At 58.8% G+C, this 16,437-nt stretch overlaps 1 protein-coding gene across 2 annotated transcripts in view; it reads left to right on the top strand.

The window, feature by feature from the left end:
• The first annotated feature begins 206 nt into the window (after positions 1-206).
• The window catches only part of SEMA3F (semaphorin 3F), a 29,028-nt gene continuing 12,797 nt past the window's right edge, over positions 207-16,437 (top strand). The window contains exons 1-2 of one of the 2 annotated variants that reach the window (XM_014840481.3): positions 207-768; positions 4,753-4,912. In XM_014840481.3, coding sequence (XP_014695967.2) covers positions 4,801-4,912 — 112 coding nt within the window. In that variant the 5' untranslated portion in view covers positions 207-768; positions 4,753-4,800. The remainder of the gene's footprint in view (positions 769-4,752; positions 4,913-16,437) is intronic. The other variant, XM_014840482.3, reaches the window with a different exon arrangement.

Below are 16,437 nucleotides of genomic sequence, written 5' to 3'. Positions count from 1 at the left end.
GCAAAGCCGAGGTGGGGGCTCGGGGTGCAGATTAGACTCCCCTGACGCGGGGCACCCCACCGCCTCAGAGCCCCGAGCCCAGCCCTTGGACAGGTGGGGCGGGGGCGGGGCGGCGGCCGGGCGGGTCCCGCCCCGGGGGTGGGGCCGGGCGGGGCGGGCGGGGCGGGGCCGCACTATGCAAATGTGGCCCACCGGCGGCCAATTGCGGGCGCTCCCCGCGCGGCTCCAAGCGCCCCGTCCCGCCGGCGGCCGCGAGACCAGAGCGAGCGATCCAGCGAGCGAGCGGCCGCGGTCCGGCGATCCCCCAGCGCAGCGCAGGGCCAGGGCGCGCCGCGAGGAGCGGTGCAGCCCAGCGCAGCCGCCCGGCCCCAGTCCAGCAACCAGGCGAGCGCAGCGCCAACGGGCCGAGCCGAGCGCAGCGCCCCGAAGCCGAACGCGCGCCGTCGCCCGCGCCCCGCGCCGGGGAATGCGCCCTCGGCGCGCCGGCCAGGGGGCGCCCGCAGCCCACCCGGGGGGAGGCGGCCCCGAGCGCCCCTGAGCCTTCTTATGGCCCGGGCTGGGGCCCGGGGCCTCGGCTGCTGACGCGCCCTGAGCCCGCGGAACCCGTTAAGCCGGGGCCGCGGCGCGGACTCCGGCTCAGGCACAGCAGCGAGAGGGCGCGGGCAGGGCCATGGCCCCGGGGGGCCGCTAGCGCGGGCCGGCCCCACCAGAAGCCGCTCGCCGCGGACGCCTCCGCCCGGGAGCCCAGGCCCCGCCGCCGCGAAAGAGGTGAGTGCGACGGGAACCGGGAGGGAGCGGGCAGGCGACCGGGCCACCCCGCGATCCCTCTGGGACCCGCGGCACTGCAACTCTGCGGAAGTGTCCGGGTTGCGGGGCTCAGAGAGCCAGCGGACTTCCCACAGACTCAGGGTTGACAGGATTGGAGTGGGCGCTGTACCTGTCGGGGCTCCCTGGACGCTTAGCATCGGGGCCACGTGGGGATATGTGGATGATGGCCTGCGGGGTCACCAGTGTGCAAAGCAACTTTTTCCCCGTAAGGTTCTGGGGGGTGCTCCCATACACCCCCACGTTTCTGGAGCAGGAGTCCAGATGCCCCTTCTCCTGGCTCGGCTCTCCCTCCCACTAACGAACGCCTCAGGCAGTGCTCTTCCTTGGTAGGTACGCCTGCCGTGCCTCAGTGTCCCAGATCGTCTGCTCTAAGGGAAGCGCTATACTGCCCACCCCCACATGGAGGGTCTGTCAGATCAGCAGGACAGGAGGACCTCCAGCCCCCGAGGCTTTTCTCCTAGTACTGTGCCAGACCCTGACCCCCCAGCTGCCAGCTTGGGTTTGCTTTTCCAGCAGGGACTCTTGCCTGGATTAGGGGCCCTGCTGTATGTGGGATTTAGATGAGCTGGGAGAGCCTGCAGTCAGGCCTCCATGTGGGCAGCCTGGAGCCCCAGTAGCGAGGTGGGCAGGAGACACTAGGAGCTTGGTGAGCTCTCCTAGAGCAGGTGGGACCAGAGAGTGTCAAGGTGGCTCAGGAATGAGGCAGTGGTGGCAGGAGGGGTCAGCCAGAGCTAGGGCTGGGGGCCTGGCTGGATAAATAACTTCTGATTCTTGAGGTAACTCTGTTGTGAACACCAGCCCATGAATACCTGGGGGAGAGGGGTAAACTGAAGGCGCTGGTCTGTCTGCCCTGGAGCTGGGCCAGGTTGGGGGTTCCTGTCCTGAATTCACCCAGATTTTCTCCCCAAAGCCCTTGTCCTAGTTGCAGACAGGAAAACTGCACTCGGGTTGGGAAGCTCATCCCAGTCCAGAGGGTTGGATGGAGCTGGGGCCTTTTCCCGGGCTGCATAGGGAGTGTGCCTGGACCCATGGGGTATGGTGTCCTGGAAGATGAGGGCCCTGGGCACGCCTTCTCCTGCTGCTATCTCTTAGTTCTGAAGGAGCCAGGTCGCGAAGTGCGGGGGTTGGGGGAGAGAAGGCCAGCAGCCCAGCCTCTTCACCCCCGCCTCCCCTGCTAGGCATACCTTGAGGAAGAGGATGGAGCCAAGCCCAGGTCACCTTGACTGGAAACCCTGACCATGAAAGGGGGGATTTCAATCCCAGCTATGCTGGGGTGGCTCTGCTTCCTGGTCTGTGGGGTGTTGGGGGAGGGGGAAGCCGAGGAGCCAGGAAGGAGCTCTGGTCTGCGAGGACAGTATCGGAGGGGCTGGGTAGGGGGTGGGGTGCTGTTAATAATTTCTTCCCCATGTTCCCCCGCAGCCCCTGCTCCTGCCTCCCTTCCATCCAGGCAGTTCCTAGCTCACAGGAGCCAATCTCCCTTCCCTGAGACAGGCTGTCCAACCCCCCCACCCCCAAACTCCAAGCCTGGGAGGTCTGGTTCAGGCTGGACAATCTGACCATCTAGCTCCCTGCCCTGCCCCCAGGTACCTCTGGACCCCTCCTCAGGCCGCCCTTCCCTGCACCCCTTGCCAGCCCCAGCTCCTCGGTTCTTTGTTCGAGCGTCTCTCCTCTGTCCCTCCCTCTCTCCTCCCTCTCTCCTCCTCCCTCCCTCCTGCCTCCCTCCCTTGCTCCCTCCCTTGCTCCCTCCCGCCAGCCTTCTTTCCTTCTTTTCTCTGCTCTCCTCCTGGTGGGCTCCCAGGCGGCGGTGGCTGTTCCTTCTCTGTCCACCCACCTGGCCTCTGCTGGACTGGGGGCTTCTCTGGGGCTGGGGCTGAGTGGAATGCATCTAGGGGCTGGCAGAGGGGAAGCGGCAGTAGAAACGCTCTCCCCTTCTCTCTCTCTGCCCTTCTCCTCCTCTCTTCCTTCTCGCTCTTTTTCTCTCTTCCATCCCCCAGGCTGCCAAAGGGGGGAGCTGGACTTGGGCCTGAGGCCCCAGCAGACTTGAACTTCCCCCATTCACACCCCCTTAAAGGGCCAGAACCTTGTAGGAGGTCTCTGTAGGGGCCCAGTGAAGCAAGGCCCCTCCACCTTCCCTGATACCTTGGGGGACTCTCAACACTATCCTTGGTGACCCTAACCTTGTCACCATGAAAATAGATGCAGGAGAAATGAGGTCACAGGGAAGGGGGGGAGGTGAGTCAACCTGAGCCGCCTGATACATAGACTCAAAGCTCTCTGAGGGACCCAGACTACATCTTCCCCTCCCCAAGCTAGGACAGTGTCTCCCAGCTTCCTTGAGCCCCACCCCAGCAGCAGATCAAGTTCTTGAGCAAACACATGCTTGTGAGGACGTGTGTGGGCGTGCAAATGTGGATGTTGTATATCCAAAACTGTTAGTGGGGGATGCTGAGGTGCACCCCGGGAGTGATCGTCCTTTCTCCTACCTGCCCCCTCATCAGAGCCTGCCATTCAGTCAGCCCCAGCTTTGTGCCCCAGCAGACCAGGGGAGGGGCCAGTTCTGATTCTCCCATCCCCCAGCCAGTCTCCCCAGGAGGGAGTATCTGTGATGGGGGATCTGGAAGGAAAATGAGAGGTGTGTCAAGCACTCAGGAGAAGATGTTCCTACAGAGGGCACCACATGCGAAGTGGACCACGCGACCTGAAGCTGCCCTTCCTCTCTGAGGAACCACGAGTGGTGGGTCTAGGGCGGGCACCAGGGTCTGTCGAGTGGGGCCTGGTAGTCAGATGTGGAGCCCCAGCATATATCAACCAGTGCAAGGGAGCAACAGGCCACAGTACTCCTCACCGCTCCCCCCCAGAGTCCTAGAAATGGGCCTGGGGTCCTGCCTCCTGTGGGCGATGGGAATAGACAAGGCAGACCTGGGGGATGTGGCTCACATCGTAATTCTTGGTGCCCCCACCCCCTGTGCATCTGGGTGGGGGGGTTGGGAATTGGCGCTGGTTTTTGCCTGGAGGGAGCAATATGTTCAGACAACTGGTGCTGGGCTGCGTTTACCCAACAGCCAGCCTGCCTGGTGAGACAATATTTGAAAAACATAGTATGGAAAATTGAACCTGCTGGGGGTGTGGGAGTTCTGCAGGGGACACTGCAGGCCCATCCCAGACCTGCTGGCCATCCTAGCTCCCCTTCTTCACCCTCTAGAGGCAGAGCTGGAACTTTTCCTGGCAGGAAGTCCTTCTGTTTGTCTGACCTGGATCCCTCCTGCTGTGATTTCAGTAAAAGTAGATTGTGTTCTTCTTTGCCTCTCATTTTCAGGCTGCTGTCTCTCTTCCACTTTAGGCTATCTATGTGTGCCTCACTCATCCTCCACTCTCTCCCTTGTCCCCCACCCCAGTAATCAGGTCCCGATATCCCTATAGGAGGAGAGATTTGGCTGGAGCAGGAGGGGCTGGACCCCTCCTTTCCACCATTCCTTGAGGTGGGAGAGGGAAGGAGCAGCCCATTTGGTTGGGAGTGGGTGCAAGAAACAGAGCCTGTTGGGAGTTGGAGAGAGCTGTGAGATCACCTGCTTGAGCTGGGCCCTGTGAGTGGGATTTAGGATTCTGTTGTAGGGGAGCGGGGAGGTTGAGTCTCTGGTGGCTCCTCTTAACTCTGGTGACCCCAGGCTACATCCACTTACTTGGTCTTCAGGCCCATCGGCTAAACCTCCCCAGACAAAGGCAGGGACAAGGAAATATGTGAGGTTTGCACTCTGGGGCACTCAGGCCCCAGGTTGAGGGTGTGGGCAACAAATAGGTGCATCACTCTATTTGTTCAGATAGGGACACTGAGGTACCTTGGGCAGAATTATACAAGAGAAGCGTTGGTAAGGTGAGACTCTCCTGTCTGTCTCATGCATTCTAATCTTGGTTACCCCCAACTAGGTGTCCAGACAGCAGAGCCTGCTTCCTGGGCCCAAAGCCCCTCCCACAATGCCTGTCGCTGGTCTCCTCCTCTGGGCTTCCCTACTGACTGGGGCCTGGCCAGCCACTCTGACCCAGGACCACCTCCCAGCCACACCCCGGGTCCGGCTCTCATTCAAAGGTAAGAGGCTGCTTTGCTGTTCCCCAGAATCATCCTCTGTTCGCAGCACTTGGCCCCCTTGCACAGGAGAGAGAGGAGAGATCAGAGCAAAAAAGGACAGATTGTGGAAACACGTGGGTCACCCTGGTTGTGTGTGTGCGCTGGGAGATAGGGGAGGTAGTGACTTGGCTGGGAAAGGCTGGAGACTGGACCACTAGACATTTTGGAGAAGTGTCCTGAGTCTGGGCCCCTTCTAGAGTCAGAATGTGGGGTCTTGGGCTGGGTGGCCTAGGGTCTGCAGAGCATCTCCCTCTGTGTGATAATTGGGGATATGGAGATGTCACTCTTTCCAAACTTGTGTTGCTGAAGCCCCTTCTTGCCACTGCTATGCATCTGCTCCTGCCTTGGGCAGTCCCTGGTGGGGAGGGTCAGGCAGTTGGGCAGACACTGAGGTCTCAGGAAACTGGAGGCACAGGACCTGCTCTGCTGGGTTGTGGGTGCTTGAGGAACCTTTGTTTGGGTCTCTAGTTGGGAGGAATTCCCAGGAATTAGGGAGGGCACTATTGGCTGTGACTGGAGGGTAGGCCACCTGGGGAGTTCTGGGAGAGTGCGTGCTGCTGTGAGAGGCCTGAGTTCCTGAGATCCCCAATGAGCATTTTGTCTTGGCAGTCACTGGACGGTTTTAATGATGTGTTGGGGTCTCGGAGTGAAAGGCCAGTTCCCCAGTTCCATCACCTTTGCCCCTAACCCACTGGGCAGGTGAATCGCATGGTATACACACCCAGGTGGACAGACAGCTCACTCACTAGCCACTTCCTCGAAGTTGTGTGTGATCAGAAGAGTCTACCCTTGGCCTGGGGTAAGGGGCAGTGGCCATGCAGGGGCCTGGGGGACCTGGGGTCATTTCTGAGTTCTCAGCCTTGGCCCTCCTCTGGCCCAGGGTCACTTTGTCCAGCTCCTGCCCTGGGTGGGGCGAACTCAGCCCTGACTGGCCAGGTTTCCAGGCACACATATGGAGTGAAAGGCTGAGCTGACCTTTTTCCTTCCTCAGGCTTGACTGAGGCCCAGCCCTGACCTCCCCATGTTCCCCAGCAGAGCCCCTCCCCTGGCCTCATCCCACCTCTGCAACTTGATGGGGGAGTGGGGAAGGAATTTCTGAGCACGTGCCTGGAAGGAGACTGGGTCTGAGAAACGGGCAGAGGAATTGATTAGTTTGGGCTGTAAAAGCACCCCCTCCTAGCCTGGAAAGGTGAGATGTTTATTCTGCTGACCCCTCGATCCTTCCCTGGTGTAATTCCTCAGAGCCCATTAATAAATCTTCAAGGGGCCTGATTCTCCCCTCATATCCCCTTCCCAGCCCAGAGTCTGGAGCGGAAGTAGAGTGTCCTCTCTCGCCACAGGGGGAGGGAGGGGTGGCTCGGTCTCCACACTCCTGGGGCCCTGGAGCCCAGACAGCCACTCTGGGTGTTATTTCTGTTGTTACCCTGGAGACCCACGAGAGGACGCAGAAGGGATGAGACATGGGAGGCCTCTGCGTGCTTCTTTTCAACCTTCTCAGACCTCCAGGGCCAAAAGGGCAAAGGCTTTTGTTCCTGTTTTCCAGAGAGAGAAACCGAGGCTCAGGCAAGGGCAGGGCCAAGGGCAGGCAGGAAACAGAGACGAGGCCAGAAATAGAACCCTGGTGTCCTGGCCTTGCCAACGCCTGACACCCACATCGGTGGTCGGTGGTCGGGTCGATTCCCTCTCAATTAGCTCTAAAGCCGACACCCACAGTGACGAAAAGCCCAACTCACTGGCAGCCAGCCTATGGTGCTGACTGCTGTGGCAGCCTGGGGTGGGGCTGTAGGATGCCTGGGGCCATCCCCCCCCCCCCCCCCCCCCCCACCCCCCCCACCCCCCACCCCCCCCCCCCCCCCGCCCAGGACTCTGTGCCTTTGCATACACAGGTTTCCCTGCCCTGAGTGACCTTTCCTGTTCTCCACTTGATATGGTGCCCTGGTTTTATACTTAGATGACACTTAGTGTAACAGGTACTTGACCACCTACTGTGTACCAGGCCCTGTGAGTACTGGCGACGCTGCAGTGAACAAGACGGGGTGCTCACAGTCGCACTGGCTGAAAAGACAATGGACACCCAACTGGTCAGTGCCACCTGGGAGCCCAGCACTTACTGTGCACCAGGCCCTGTGCATCTGCCCGTGCTGGATGGTTTCATCCAGGACATGTACATGAAGTGGCCCTCAGTGAGGAGTAGGCCCTCACCAAGTGTTTGTGGAGTGAGAATGGAAACCAACACCTACAGTAACTGGGATGCCACAGCCAGGCCAGGAAGAGGCGAAGGGGCAGGGCTTCTTCCGGGTGCATGTCATGAGCACAGAGGGTTGCTCTCAGAAGCACTGGTGGTCACTCTGGCTTCACGCCTCAATTTCTCTATCTGTGCCATGGATGGATATAGCAGCTGGCATATAAGGCCTCAGGGACTCAGCCTAGGCACATCCCCTCCCCTGCCTGGGTCCTGCTGCAGTTGGGAGGTGCTGGTTCCGGCCTGGTCAGGCCAGACTCTCCAAGCTAGAGGTGCTGGCATGAGAAGCCATGCTGCTCAGGGCAGATATAGGGACAAAGGCAGGAACTGGGCTAGGCTTGGGCTTGCTGCCTGCCCATCCGCCTGGGCACCCCAGTCGGGCCTAAAGCCAAGAGAGTGTCAGGGAGATGGGGCCTCAGGTTCACTCAGAGTCAGGGGCTCCTATGCTCCATCTCCTGAGCTTCCAACAGCAGCACATCCAGGTCAGGCAAAAGTGAGGGGTCAAGTGGAGACTATTTCCAGGAGCAGGCAAGGTATTCTTTGAGAACTTGTGGATGCTTGGGACTAGAGAGCCTAGCCAGTGGGACCCTCTTTCCTCCACTCACCTTTACCTGCGCCTGGAGACCCCTTAACCCAGAGTCAATGGCCAAGTCTGGGAGAAAAATTTCTCCCCTACCCCAGCCTGGGACACCCAAGCCCTAGGGTACCCACCTTGGGCTGCAGCAGGGAGGTGTGAGGGCCCTGCAATCTCCTTTGTTCAGCTTGAGGAATGTTTACTTTTCCCCAGGAAGCCACCCCCATATGGTTTCTGCCTGGGCCAGCTTTGGCCAGGACTTGGGGCCAGGACTTTGGTGGGGGAAAGGAGTCTTGTGATGACATGAGGTGGCTGGGCTACTGGGGAAACCGAGGCAGGAATAGGCAGATGGAGCAGAAGGTCACCTTGCCAGGGAAGGTCAGGAAAGATGAAATAATAGAAAAACAATTGGTGCCCATAATGATAACCAAGTGGCGGTTCCTTCAAGGCCTGAGGGGGGTCTCCTGTGAGGCGTGAGACCCAGAGCCTTCCCAAGTCTCTCCGGAGCAGGACTAAGATGGAGCATGGCTCTGCCTGATATCTGAACCTGTCCCAGGACTAAGAGTGGAGGGCGGGGTGGGAGATACAGGCACAGCCCTCTCCCATGAGCGAGGGACAGAGTTCTAGGATCCCACAGTGCCGGCTTTAGCATTCCCAGCTTCATTGCCCAAGGAAAGAGCTGGGGTCACACTAGGCAGGCTTCTCAGGCCTTCTGCCCACAGAAGCAACAGCACAGGCTATAAATCTAGCCCTCCATCACCTCAACCCCTCCACTGATCATGGTCCTCTAGGAAGCTCTTTCCTTTCAGTGAAAGAAAACCTGGGTCCAAGAGAGGAAAGGGCTCCTATGTCCAGAGTAACCCTGGGATTCGGACCTTCTCTGACTCCAGGCATAACTGGCTTGCTCGGTGGGGAAGGATGTTCTAAAGGTGGTGGGTGAATGGCTGGGTGCTGGTCACTGCCCACTCACCACCTCAGCCCAGCCTCCGAGCCTCGGGGGCTAATGACCCAGAACAGTGCCACCACTTATATTATTTGTGTGTGGTGTCAGAGAACCAGAGTTGCCAGGTCTCCTTGTTAGGAAATGAGATTGGAGGTTAGAAGGGGTCACAGCTAGTTTACTTCATCCGAGGGGGAATGAATATGAGTTGAGGTGGGAGTGTATTTAGCCAGCCTTGACAGAGCATTGTCCCAGCCCCAGACCTGACGGCACAGGGGTGAGGGTGGGGCTGGAGAGCTGGAGGACCCACCGTTGCCCCCGAGGGGCTCCCTGGCCACCAAATTGAGGTGTGGAGCTTCAAGTTGCAGAGGAGGAGGCGAGGAGGGGTCAGGAGCCCCAAGAGCTTTGAGGCCAGAAGTGGCACCAGGGAGCTGGGCCAGGGTCAGGTGGCTTTGACAGCTACAGCCAGATTTGGAGCTAGCAAACCAAGGAGGTATTCTGGGATGAGCCAGGATGAGGGAGGAAGGAAGACCTAAAGCGTGAACTTGAGTCCAGATCCCTGTATTTGAGATCTCAGTTTTCCTGGAAATGGGAGCTGCCTCACTCCTGGAGGGGACTTGGAAGTGGCCACTTCAGGAGTTGGGTCCTGGGGGCTGGCTGTTCACCTCTCAGCTGGTCAGGAATCGGCCCTCGGAGACAGTGAGGACAGGTCCTTGTGCTTGCCAAGAACCTACCTGGGGCCTAGCCTGAGTCAACCAGGCCAGGGGCTAGAACCTTCATCTGTGGTCCTTCCAGGTCCAGCGAAGCTTTGGATGGGACCACCACTGGCTGGGCCTCAGCAGCACAGGCCCCGTCTCTGCTTCCCTGGCACGACGCCCACCCCTTCCTCCCTGGCTCCAGCTTCCCTTGGCACTGAGCGAGGAGCTGGTGCATGCTCAAGGAGTAAATCATGTTCCTTGGCAGCCCCTGCTGCTTTGTAATCGTAAAGAATTTAAAGAGAAACCGCCAAGATAAAAATCTCATCTCAGCCCATAAAGGCATCTTTCACCCTGTGGCTTGGGAGGTAGCGGCCTCAGAGTGGGCGCCCAGCTATCTGCACCTGTGTGCGTGTGCACCTCTGACCCTGTGACCCCTCCTAAGGTGGTGATGTCTTCAGAGCCATGGGTACTTGGCTCCTGACTCCTGGGAGACTTCTAGCTCCTCCCCCAGGGAAGGGAATGGGGCACTTAAATTTGGCAGAATGCAGAGGTGATGGTGGTTGTGGTTGAGACGGCTGGCCCCGAAGGCAGACAAACCCCCATTCCACTCATGTCAGCTGTATGACCTCAGACAAGTGGCTTAGCCTTTCCAAGCCTTGGTTTCCCCCTGGGTAAGGTGGGGATGGCAGTGGCCCCATGGAAGCAGCACCCTGAGGACTCAGGCTGCCTTGCTTGCATCCTGGCCGTGGGGATCCTTTGGGTAGTGAAGTCCCTCTGTGTCCCTGCTGCCTGGGCTGTACAGTGGGGATAAGAATGGTACTGACCTCATTGTGTTGTTGGGAGGATTACCTTTGTGAGTATAGTTATAGCCCTGGCAAAAGAAGTCTCAGGAACTAGGTGCTGCACTGAGGGCGGCAGACAGGTGAGAGACGATTCTGGGGGGTGCCCAAGGAATCTCGAACTGCTTCGCCCGTCCCTCTAGATTTCTAACCTTTGGTGAGGGAGATGGTGTTTGAAAAGGACTGCAGGAGGGACGCTGAGCCCTGTGGTTGGAGTGGGGTCTGGAGGAGAATTCCTACCCTGGGCATCCGGGCAGGCTTTGTGGAGGAGGCTGCATCTCAAAGAGAGGAAGGGAGGTTGTGGGAGAGGGAAGCCAGGAACAGAGGCCAGATGTGTGTGGTGCAACAGCTGGGGAAAGAGCAAGATGCTAGATGGAGTCTTGTTTTTGGTGCTTGGGTGTAGAGTTTGCATTTTTTCCTTGTGGTTTTTAAACTCTTTTTTTCTCATGGCAGAGGTACCAAATACATATTGTGGGAAAAACCTAATGACAGAGATAATTTGGGGAGGGGATGCCTTGGAGGGAGCTTCCCCCTGGGATTTGCTCCCCAGTCTGGTTGGGGCCCACGATCAGCTGCAATGACCCCCCCTCGAACACTGTTCTGGCTCCTACACTTGTGCTAGAGGTGACTGGCCCTGGGTTGCTCACTTGGGCATCTACACAGCTGGGCCCAGAGCATGTTTTGCTGGCCTAGCCTGGTGCTGTCCTGGGAATCTGAGCCATGCCTCAAGGGAGCCTTGGAGCTCTGGAGAAGCAGAGAAGATTCCTGCTGCATTTTTCTTAGAAATAGCAAGAGGGCCTTTGCCAGAGGCCTGGATGCCAGAAGGCTCCGGTCTGAATCCAAAGCCCAGCTCACGTGGGCGCCTAATCTTGGCCGGCCTGCTGCCCCCCTCCCCCTGCTGGGAAGCCCCAGGGAGAGGGCGGAGGCCTCGTGGGCTCCAGACCCTGACCATTGGTCCTGACCAGCAAAGAATGGGGCCTGGGCGGTGGCTGCTGGCCTGGGATCCAGGAGGCCAGACTGTGGGGGAGGGAGAGCTCAGCAAGGCTGACTTGTGGCATTCTCACTGGGGCAACTACTGGCTATCTGCTACATCTCTGCAGGACAGAGAAAGCCCCAAAGCAGCAGGCCCCTCCAGGGACCAGGAAGACTTTGGAGCGTGAGGCCTCAGCTCCAGAGCCCCTTCCCCCACTCTTCTTCCTTCCTTCCTCTCCCCGATCCCCCCCTTGCCTCTCCCCCTCCCGTCACCATCCTGACCTCTCCTTGGCTTCCTACCCGGACATGCTCTTTCCTCTGAGGTCTCTGCCCCCAGCCAAGAGCCTTGTTTCTTCCCACTTAGGGCTCAGTGCTGATCCTCTCACTTCCCTCCAAGGGCAGAGTCTGCTGCCTGTGTACCTGCTGCTCAGCCAGCATGGTTGGCTCCTGTGGGTCATACGCTACAATTGGCAGAGCAGCAGCTACAATGTGGGGGCCTCGTGGGCTCCTGCAGCACCTGAGGTTGAGTGGGTGGCACTCCAGGGGGCCTCTACCCAGGGCTGCCTGCACTGTCATTTAACACTCTCCTGTCCCAGCACCAGGCCTGTGTGCAGTACTCACTGCCTTCCTGGACCATTGACTGGCTGAGTTCTTCCTGGGCTCCCAACTCAGCCTCACTGTATCCCCCAAGGCTGACCCTGAGCACACATCTGTCTGCATGGTGCCTCAGTTTCCCCATTTGAGTGTTGAGGAGGGGACTAAGACTAGGACATCCTGGGAATCTCTGAGTGGGTGATGTGAAGGGGCTCCAGGGACCCTAGGCATCCAAGGAGGGTGCCAGAGATGGGGGCTGAGCCCAAGGCAGGGGGAGGGTCTTGACGCCCACCAGCTTGTTGGGCCCATCCTGGCCTGTCTGTCTGGTTGATTTATTGGAGTAAATGAGCCATGGAGAGTTTGTTATCTTTTGCAGTCACAGGGAGGAGGAGGTGGCAGAGGAAGGAGTGAGGGGTTTCCGGGCCAGGTCTGGAATGTGGGAGGAGGGGTGGGCCCCTGAGGCCTGTGGAACTGGAGGTGCTGATCTGCTCTCCCTACCCGAGAAATGGATCAATACGACCCTCCCCCTCAGCACCAACCCCTCTGCCCACCCCCTTCACACTTCTTGGGGCACATTCTTTTTTTTTTTTTTTTTTTAGGAAGATTAGCCCTGAGCTAACTGCTACCAATCTTCCTCTTTTGTTTTGCTGAGGAAGACTGGCCCTGAGCTCGCATCCATGCCCACCTTCCTCTACTTTATATGTGGGACACCTACCACAGCATGGCTTGCTGAGTGGTGCTATGTCCGCACCCGGGATCCCAGCCAGCGAACCCCGGGCCACCGAGGCAGGACGTGCACACTTAACTGCTGCACCACCAGGTCGGCACCTTGGGGCACATTCTTGTGTAAGCTGCTTGCCTGGCCTAGGCCCCCTCCTTCCACTCCATGCACCCAGCCTCCCTGCCCCTCCAGGCCAGTTTTCTTGACTACACTGTGTCATTTCCAAGCTGGGCTAGAGCTCTGAACTCTGCCTGGCCGGTGAATGCCCAAAGGTGTTCTCATAGGCAGCCATGCATGCCGTTAAGTGTCCATGTAGGACCTCCTGGACCCCTGAGCCACCAGCCCAGATCTAGAATGATCAAGTGCCATGGGCCCTGGGGGTGGACAGAGATCAGTGGAGGCACCTAGACTGGAGAGCCTCCTATCTGCTGGGACAAAATGGTCGAAAGTCACTGGACATCCTTAGGGAGAGAGATGTAGAACCTCTGGTTTCCACCTGGCGTGTGTGCCAGGGAGTGACCCTGCTGCCCCTTCCCTCCTGACTTTTCCTGGGTCAGGATGAGCTGTGCCCCCAGCCTGTGCTCTCCTGGGTGGAGCAGGTGGGCGCTGGAGCGGAACGGGCGTGGGAACAGCAGGCTTAGGCCTACTGGCCCCCGGCCCCGGCCCTCAGCCCCTGAAATGGGAGGGAAGCTGATGGCAGAGCTTTAGCCCAGCTGGGTGACTCCAGCTCAGCTCTGGCTTAATGTTTACTGAACAGCTGGGATGTTTACAGTGGCCTTTAAGAAGGGGCCCCTTGTTCCAGAGTATTTCCCATCTTGAGGGTTCCACTGTGGGCTCTTCCGACCTCACCACCTCCCTGTACCCCGGGATAGGAGTGTCAGGGATGCAGGGACTCAACCATCCCTGCCCTCACCAGGGCTGGGCCAGTGTCGTGGCGCCTGCCCCTTCACCCTCCATGCTGGCCTTGGGTCCTTCTCCCTTGCAGGAGAGGACATTCCCAGAAAGAGGCAGCTCTAGGTGGTGAAATACGGTAACTGGGTCCCCAGTGCAGACATTTAAATTAAATTCAATCAGAGCAGTTATTGAATATAAACACGCCGAGTCATTTACATGTTAATTATGTTGAATGGACCACGAGGCCATAATTAGTTGCTAATTGGGTGAGAGCGGCTGTAATTGGTTTTGTTGGCACCGACCTGGCTCACCTGCCTAGGGGATGGGGGGCAAGTGTGTATCACTCTTGGGGAGGCCTCTGCGTCTCTAATCTGGAGAGCCTGGCCCAGGGATGGGACTGCAGGGGACAGATATTGAGGGGCTTGGGGCCAGAGGAACCTGGAACCTACCCTCCCAGGGAGGAGGCCCTGAAGCCCAAGGTAAAACCCTGGGTCTGGCTTCTAGTGATTTCTATCCAGAACATCCTGAGGGGAAAAGGGACTAGGAGAGCCAGCCCCTGGATCAGCAGTGACAGTGTCCCTGCCTGGCCCCATGTGGGACCTAGACCTGAACAATTGGTAAATGCCCAAGAGAGGGTCTGTGGGAGCACAAGGCAGCTGTCAGATGCTGGGGCCCTGGGTTGGCCTGGCTTGTGTTGGGGTCTTGGCATTGGGATATTGGGTGGGTGTGCTGAGCAGGGGCAAAGGTGCATGCAAAGGCTTTGAGGCTGCCCTGCCCCCAGCTCAGCCTGCCTGGGGCTCCCAGTGTTTTAGGGCTGTGGCCAGGGGCTGAGGCCTTCCGGCTGGCCGCTCATTAAAAGAGGATTAGGCCCGGAGCCAGGGGGCCAGCCCAGCTCCTGGCCTTCCTCTGGGGCCCCTTGCAGCTTTGGGAGAGTGCTAAAGGGGCTGTGGGCCACCCCTCCCTAGAGCCCACAGCGAGTGTCAGTGGCTGGCTGAACCCTGCCGCTCCTGCTGCTGCCACTGCTACCTTCTTCTTGTCCACCTCAGTTTCCCTCCTCAGAAGGGCAGGAAGATGAAGCACTGACAAAGACCCTGGCTAGCACCCCCATCCCCACCCCCAGTCTCATTTCTCTGCTCAGGCATTAGGGCTGCACTAGCCCACATGAGGTCAGAGGTCAGGGCTGGGCTTCAGGGACCTGTCTATCACCCCCTAGTACCCAAGCACCGCCAGAGGAGGTGATGCTGTCAGTCAGGGCCTGCTGCTTTGTGGGGCTGTAACCAAGGGGGCGGGGTGCCCACCTCTGCTCCAAGACCCTGGTTTTTGCAGCAGCCCCTGCCTCACTAGCAATAGACCTGGTGTCCTAGAGATGGGCAGCAGGGGTCAGGGGCCGCCCACTTGCAGTCTGCGGGTGAGGGCCTCAGACACGCCTCCTCAGTGCTGTCCTTGCCCACTACCTCCTTTAAAGCAAGGCATCATCAGCTGCTTCCCAGAGATGAGGAAACGGAGACCCCCAGGATTAAGTCCTCTGTCCACTGAGAATGTTCCTGCCTCTGGACCTTTGCCAGGCCATTCTGGGCTGGGACCCTGAGTATCTAATGGCCATAGGGAGTGCTAGAGGCTGGGAATGGCTGCGGAAATGAGGTATCTGATGCCAGAAAAGGCTCTTCCTTCCCGATGACGGGAAAAGCCTTCCCGGATGTCGCCCCACCCAACTTGTGCCCAGCCTGGTGAGGGTATGGAGGTGGAGAGCCTTTCCCAGGATGCTTCACCCAGGCATCCACCTGCCCTCTCCAAGGTCAAAGCTTATCCAGACTTGAGTCCCGACACCTACAGAACCCTCGATCGCTCCCCCGCCCCTCTATTGGTATTACCAGGGCATGGGGGAGGGGTGACACTCCTGCTACCAGAACTGGGCCTGGGACAAGTAGAGCAGAGGTAGGGACTGGCCTGAGGACATGGCCAGGCTAGGTCTATGTCAGCCCTCCCCCCTATAAACACTGATGCCTTGCCCCAAGTCCCTGCTTCTTAGGGAGGCTGGGTGCTAGTGGGATCTAGCCCTGCTAACACCACAGGTGTCAGAGCAGGACACCAGGGCCACTTGAAGGCCCCCAATTCCTTTGCCCTGTGGTGGGGGTGGTGGAGGAAAGACGCCAGTTTCACTCCTTACCCTGTGACCTGAGGTGAGCACCACTCTTCCCCGGAGCTCAGCCTTCCTGTCTGGAGCTGGGCGTGCAGGGCTGTCCTGGGGCCCCTTGTTTGGATTCTTTCCTACAATCTGACATGAGTGAGATAAGCACTCCAGCCATGAGTTGATAAGGCCAGAGCCCTACACCCAATTCGCTCTAGGACCCTGGAAAACTCCTGCCCTTCTCCACCTCAGTTTCCCCTCTGTAGGCTGGGTTTGGATGGATTGTTCAGGGTTTACTCTGCTCCTGTGGATTGGGGATGAGTCATCAGGAAGCCCCTTCCTGCCCCATTGCCCTCTCTGCTCCCCACTCCAGCACTAGGAAATGGGGTAACCGGGATTGGACTGAGGGTGGATATCTCCAAGAGATGGTAACATCTGGGAGCCTGCTTCCATGGAGAAAGAACTTGGGACCTGCTCCCACTGTCCTCTGCCCTGTAAGTCAGAGTCAGCTCATGAAGGACAGGTTGGGGAGGACCCAAGGAATGTTCAGCTGTCAGCATTTCCCTGAGATCAGAGCAGGACCCCCACTCCAGGATCACCTTGAATGTTAGTACTAGGGGTGGGTACTGAGGCTCAGAGAGCCAGAGTGCCCCAGCTGGGGTCGTGAAGTCCATGCCAAAGTCAAAGATTCCTGACCCTTGGTCCTACCCCTTCCCCACCCCACACAGCCTCATGGGGTCTCCCCACCCCCACCACAGTTTCCACAGTGACAAAAACATCACATCCTGTGACAACAGAGCCATTGATGCCATATCCTGTGGTCACTGGGAGGGATCCCGAGGGTCCTGAGTCATGTGCCCTGTCGAGGGAGTGCGAGTCATCTT

The sequence above is a fragment of the Equus asinus genome, chromosome 21 (genome assembly GCF_041296235.1).
Source record: "Equus asinus isolate D_3611 breed Donkey chromosome 21, EquAss-T2T_v2, whole genome shotgun sequence".
Lineage (NCBI taxonomy): Eukaryota > Metazoa > Chordata > Mammalia > Perissodactyla > Equidae > Equus > Equus asinus.
This window is presented reverse-complemented; position numbering and strand designations above follow the sequence as displayed.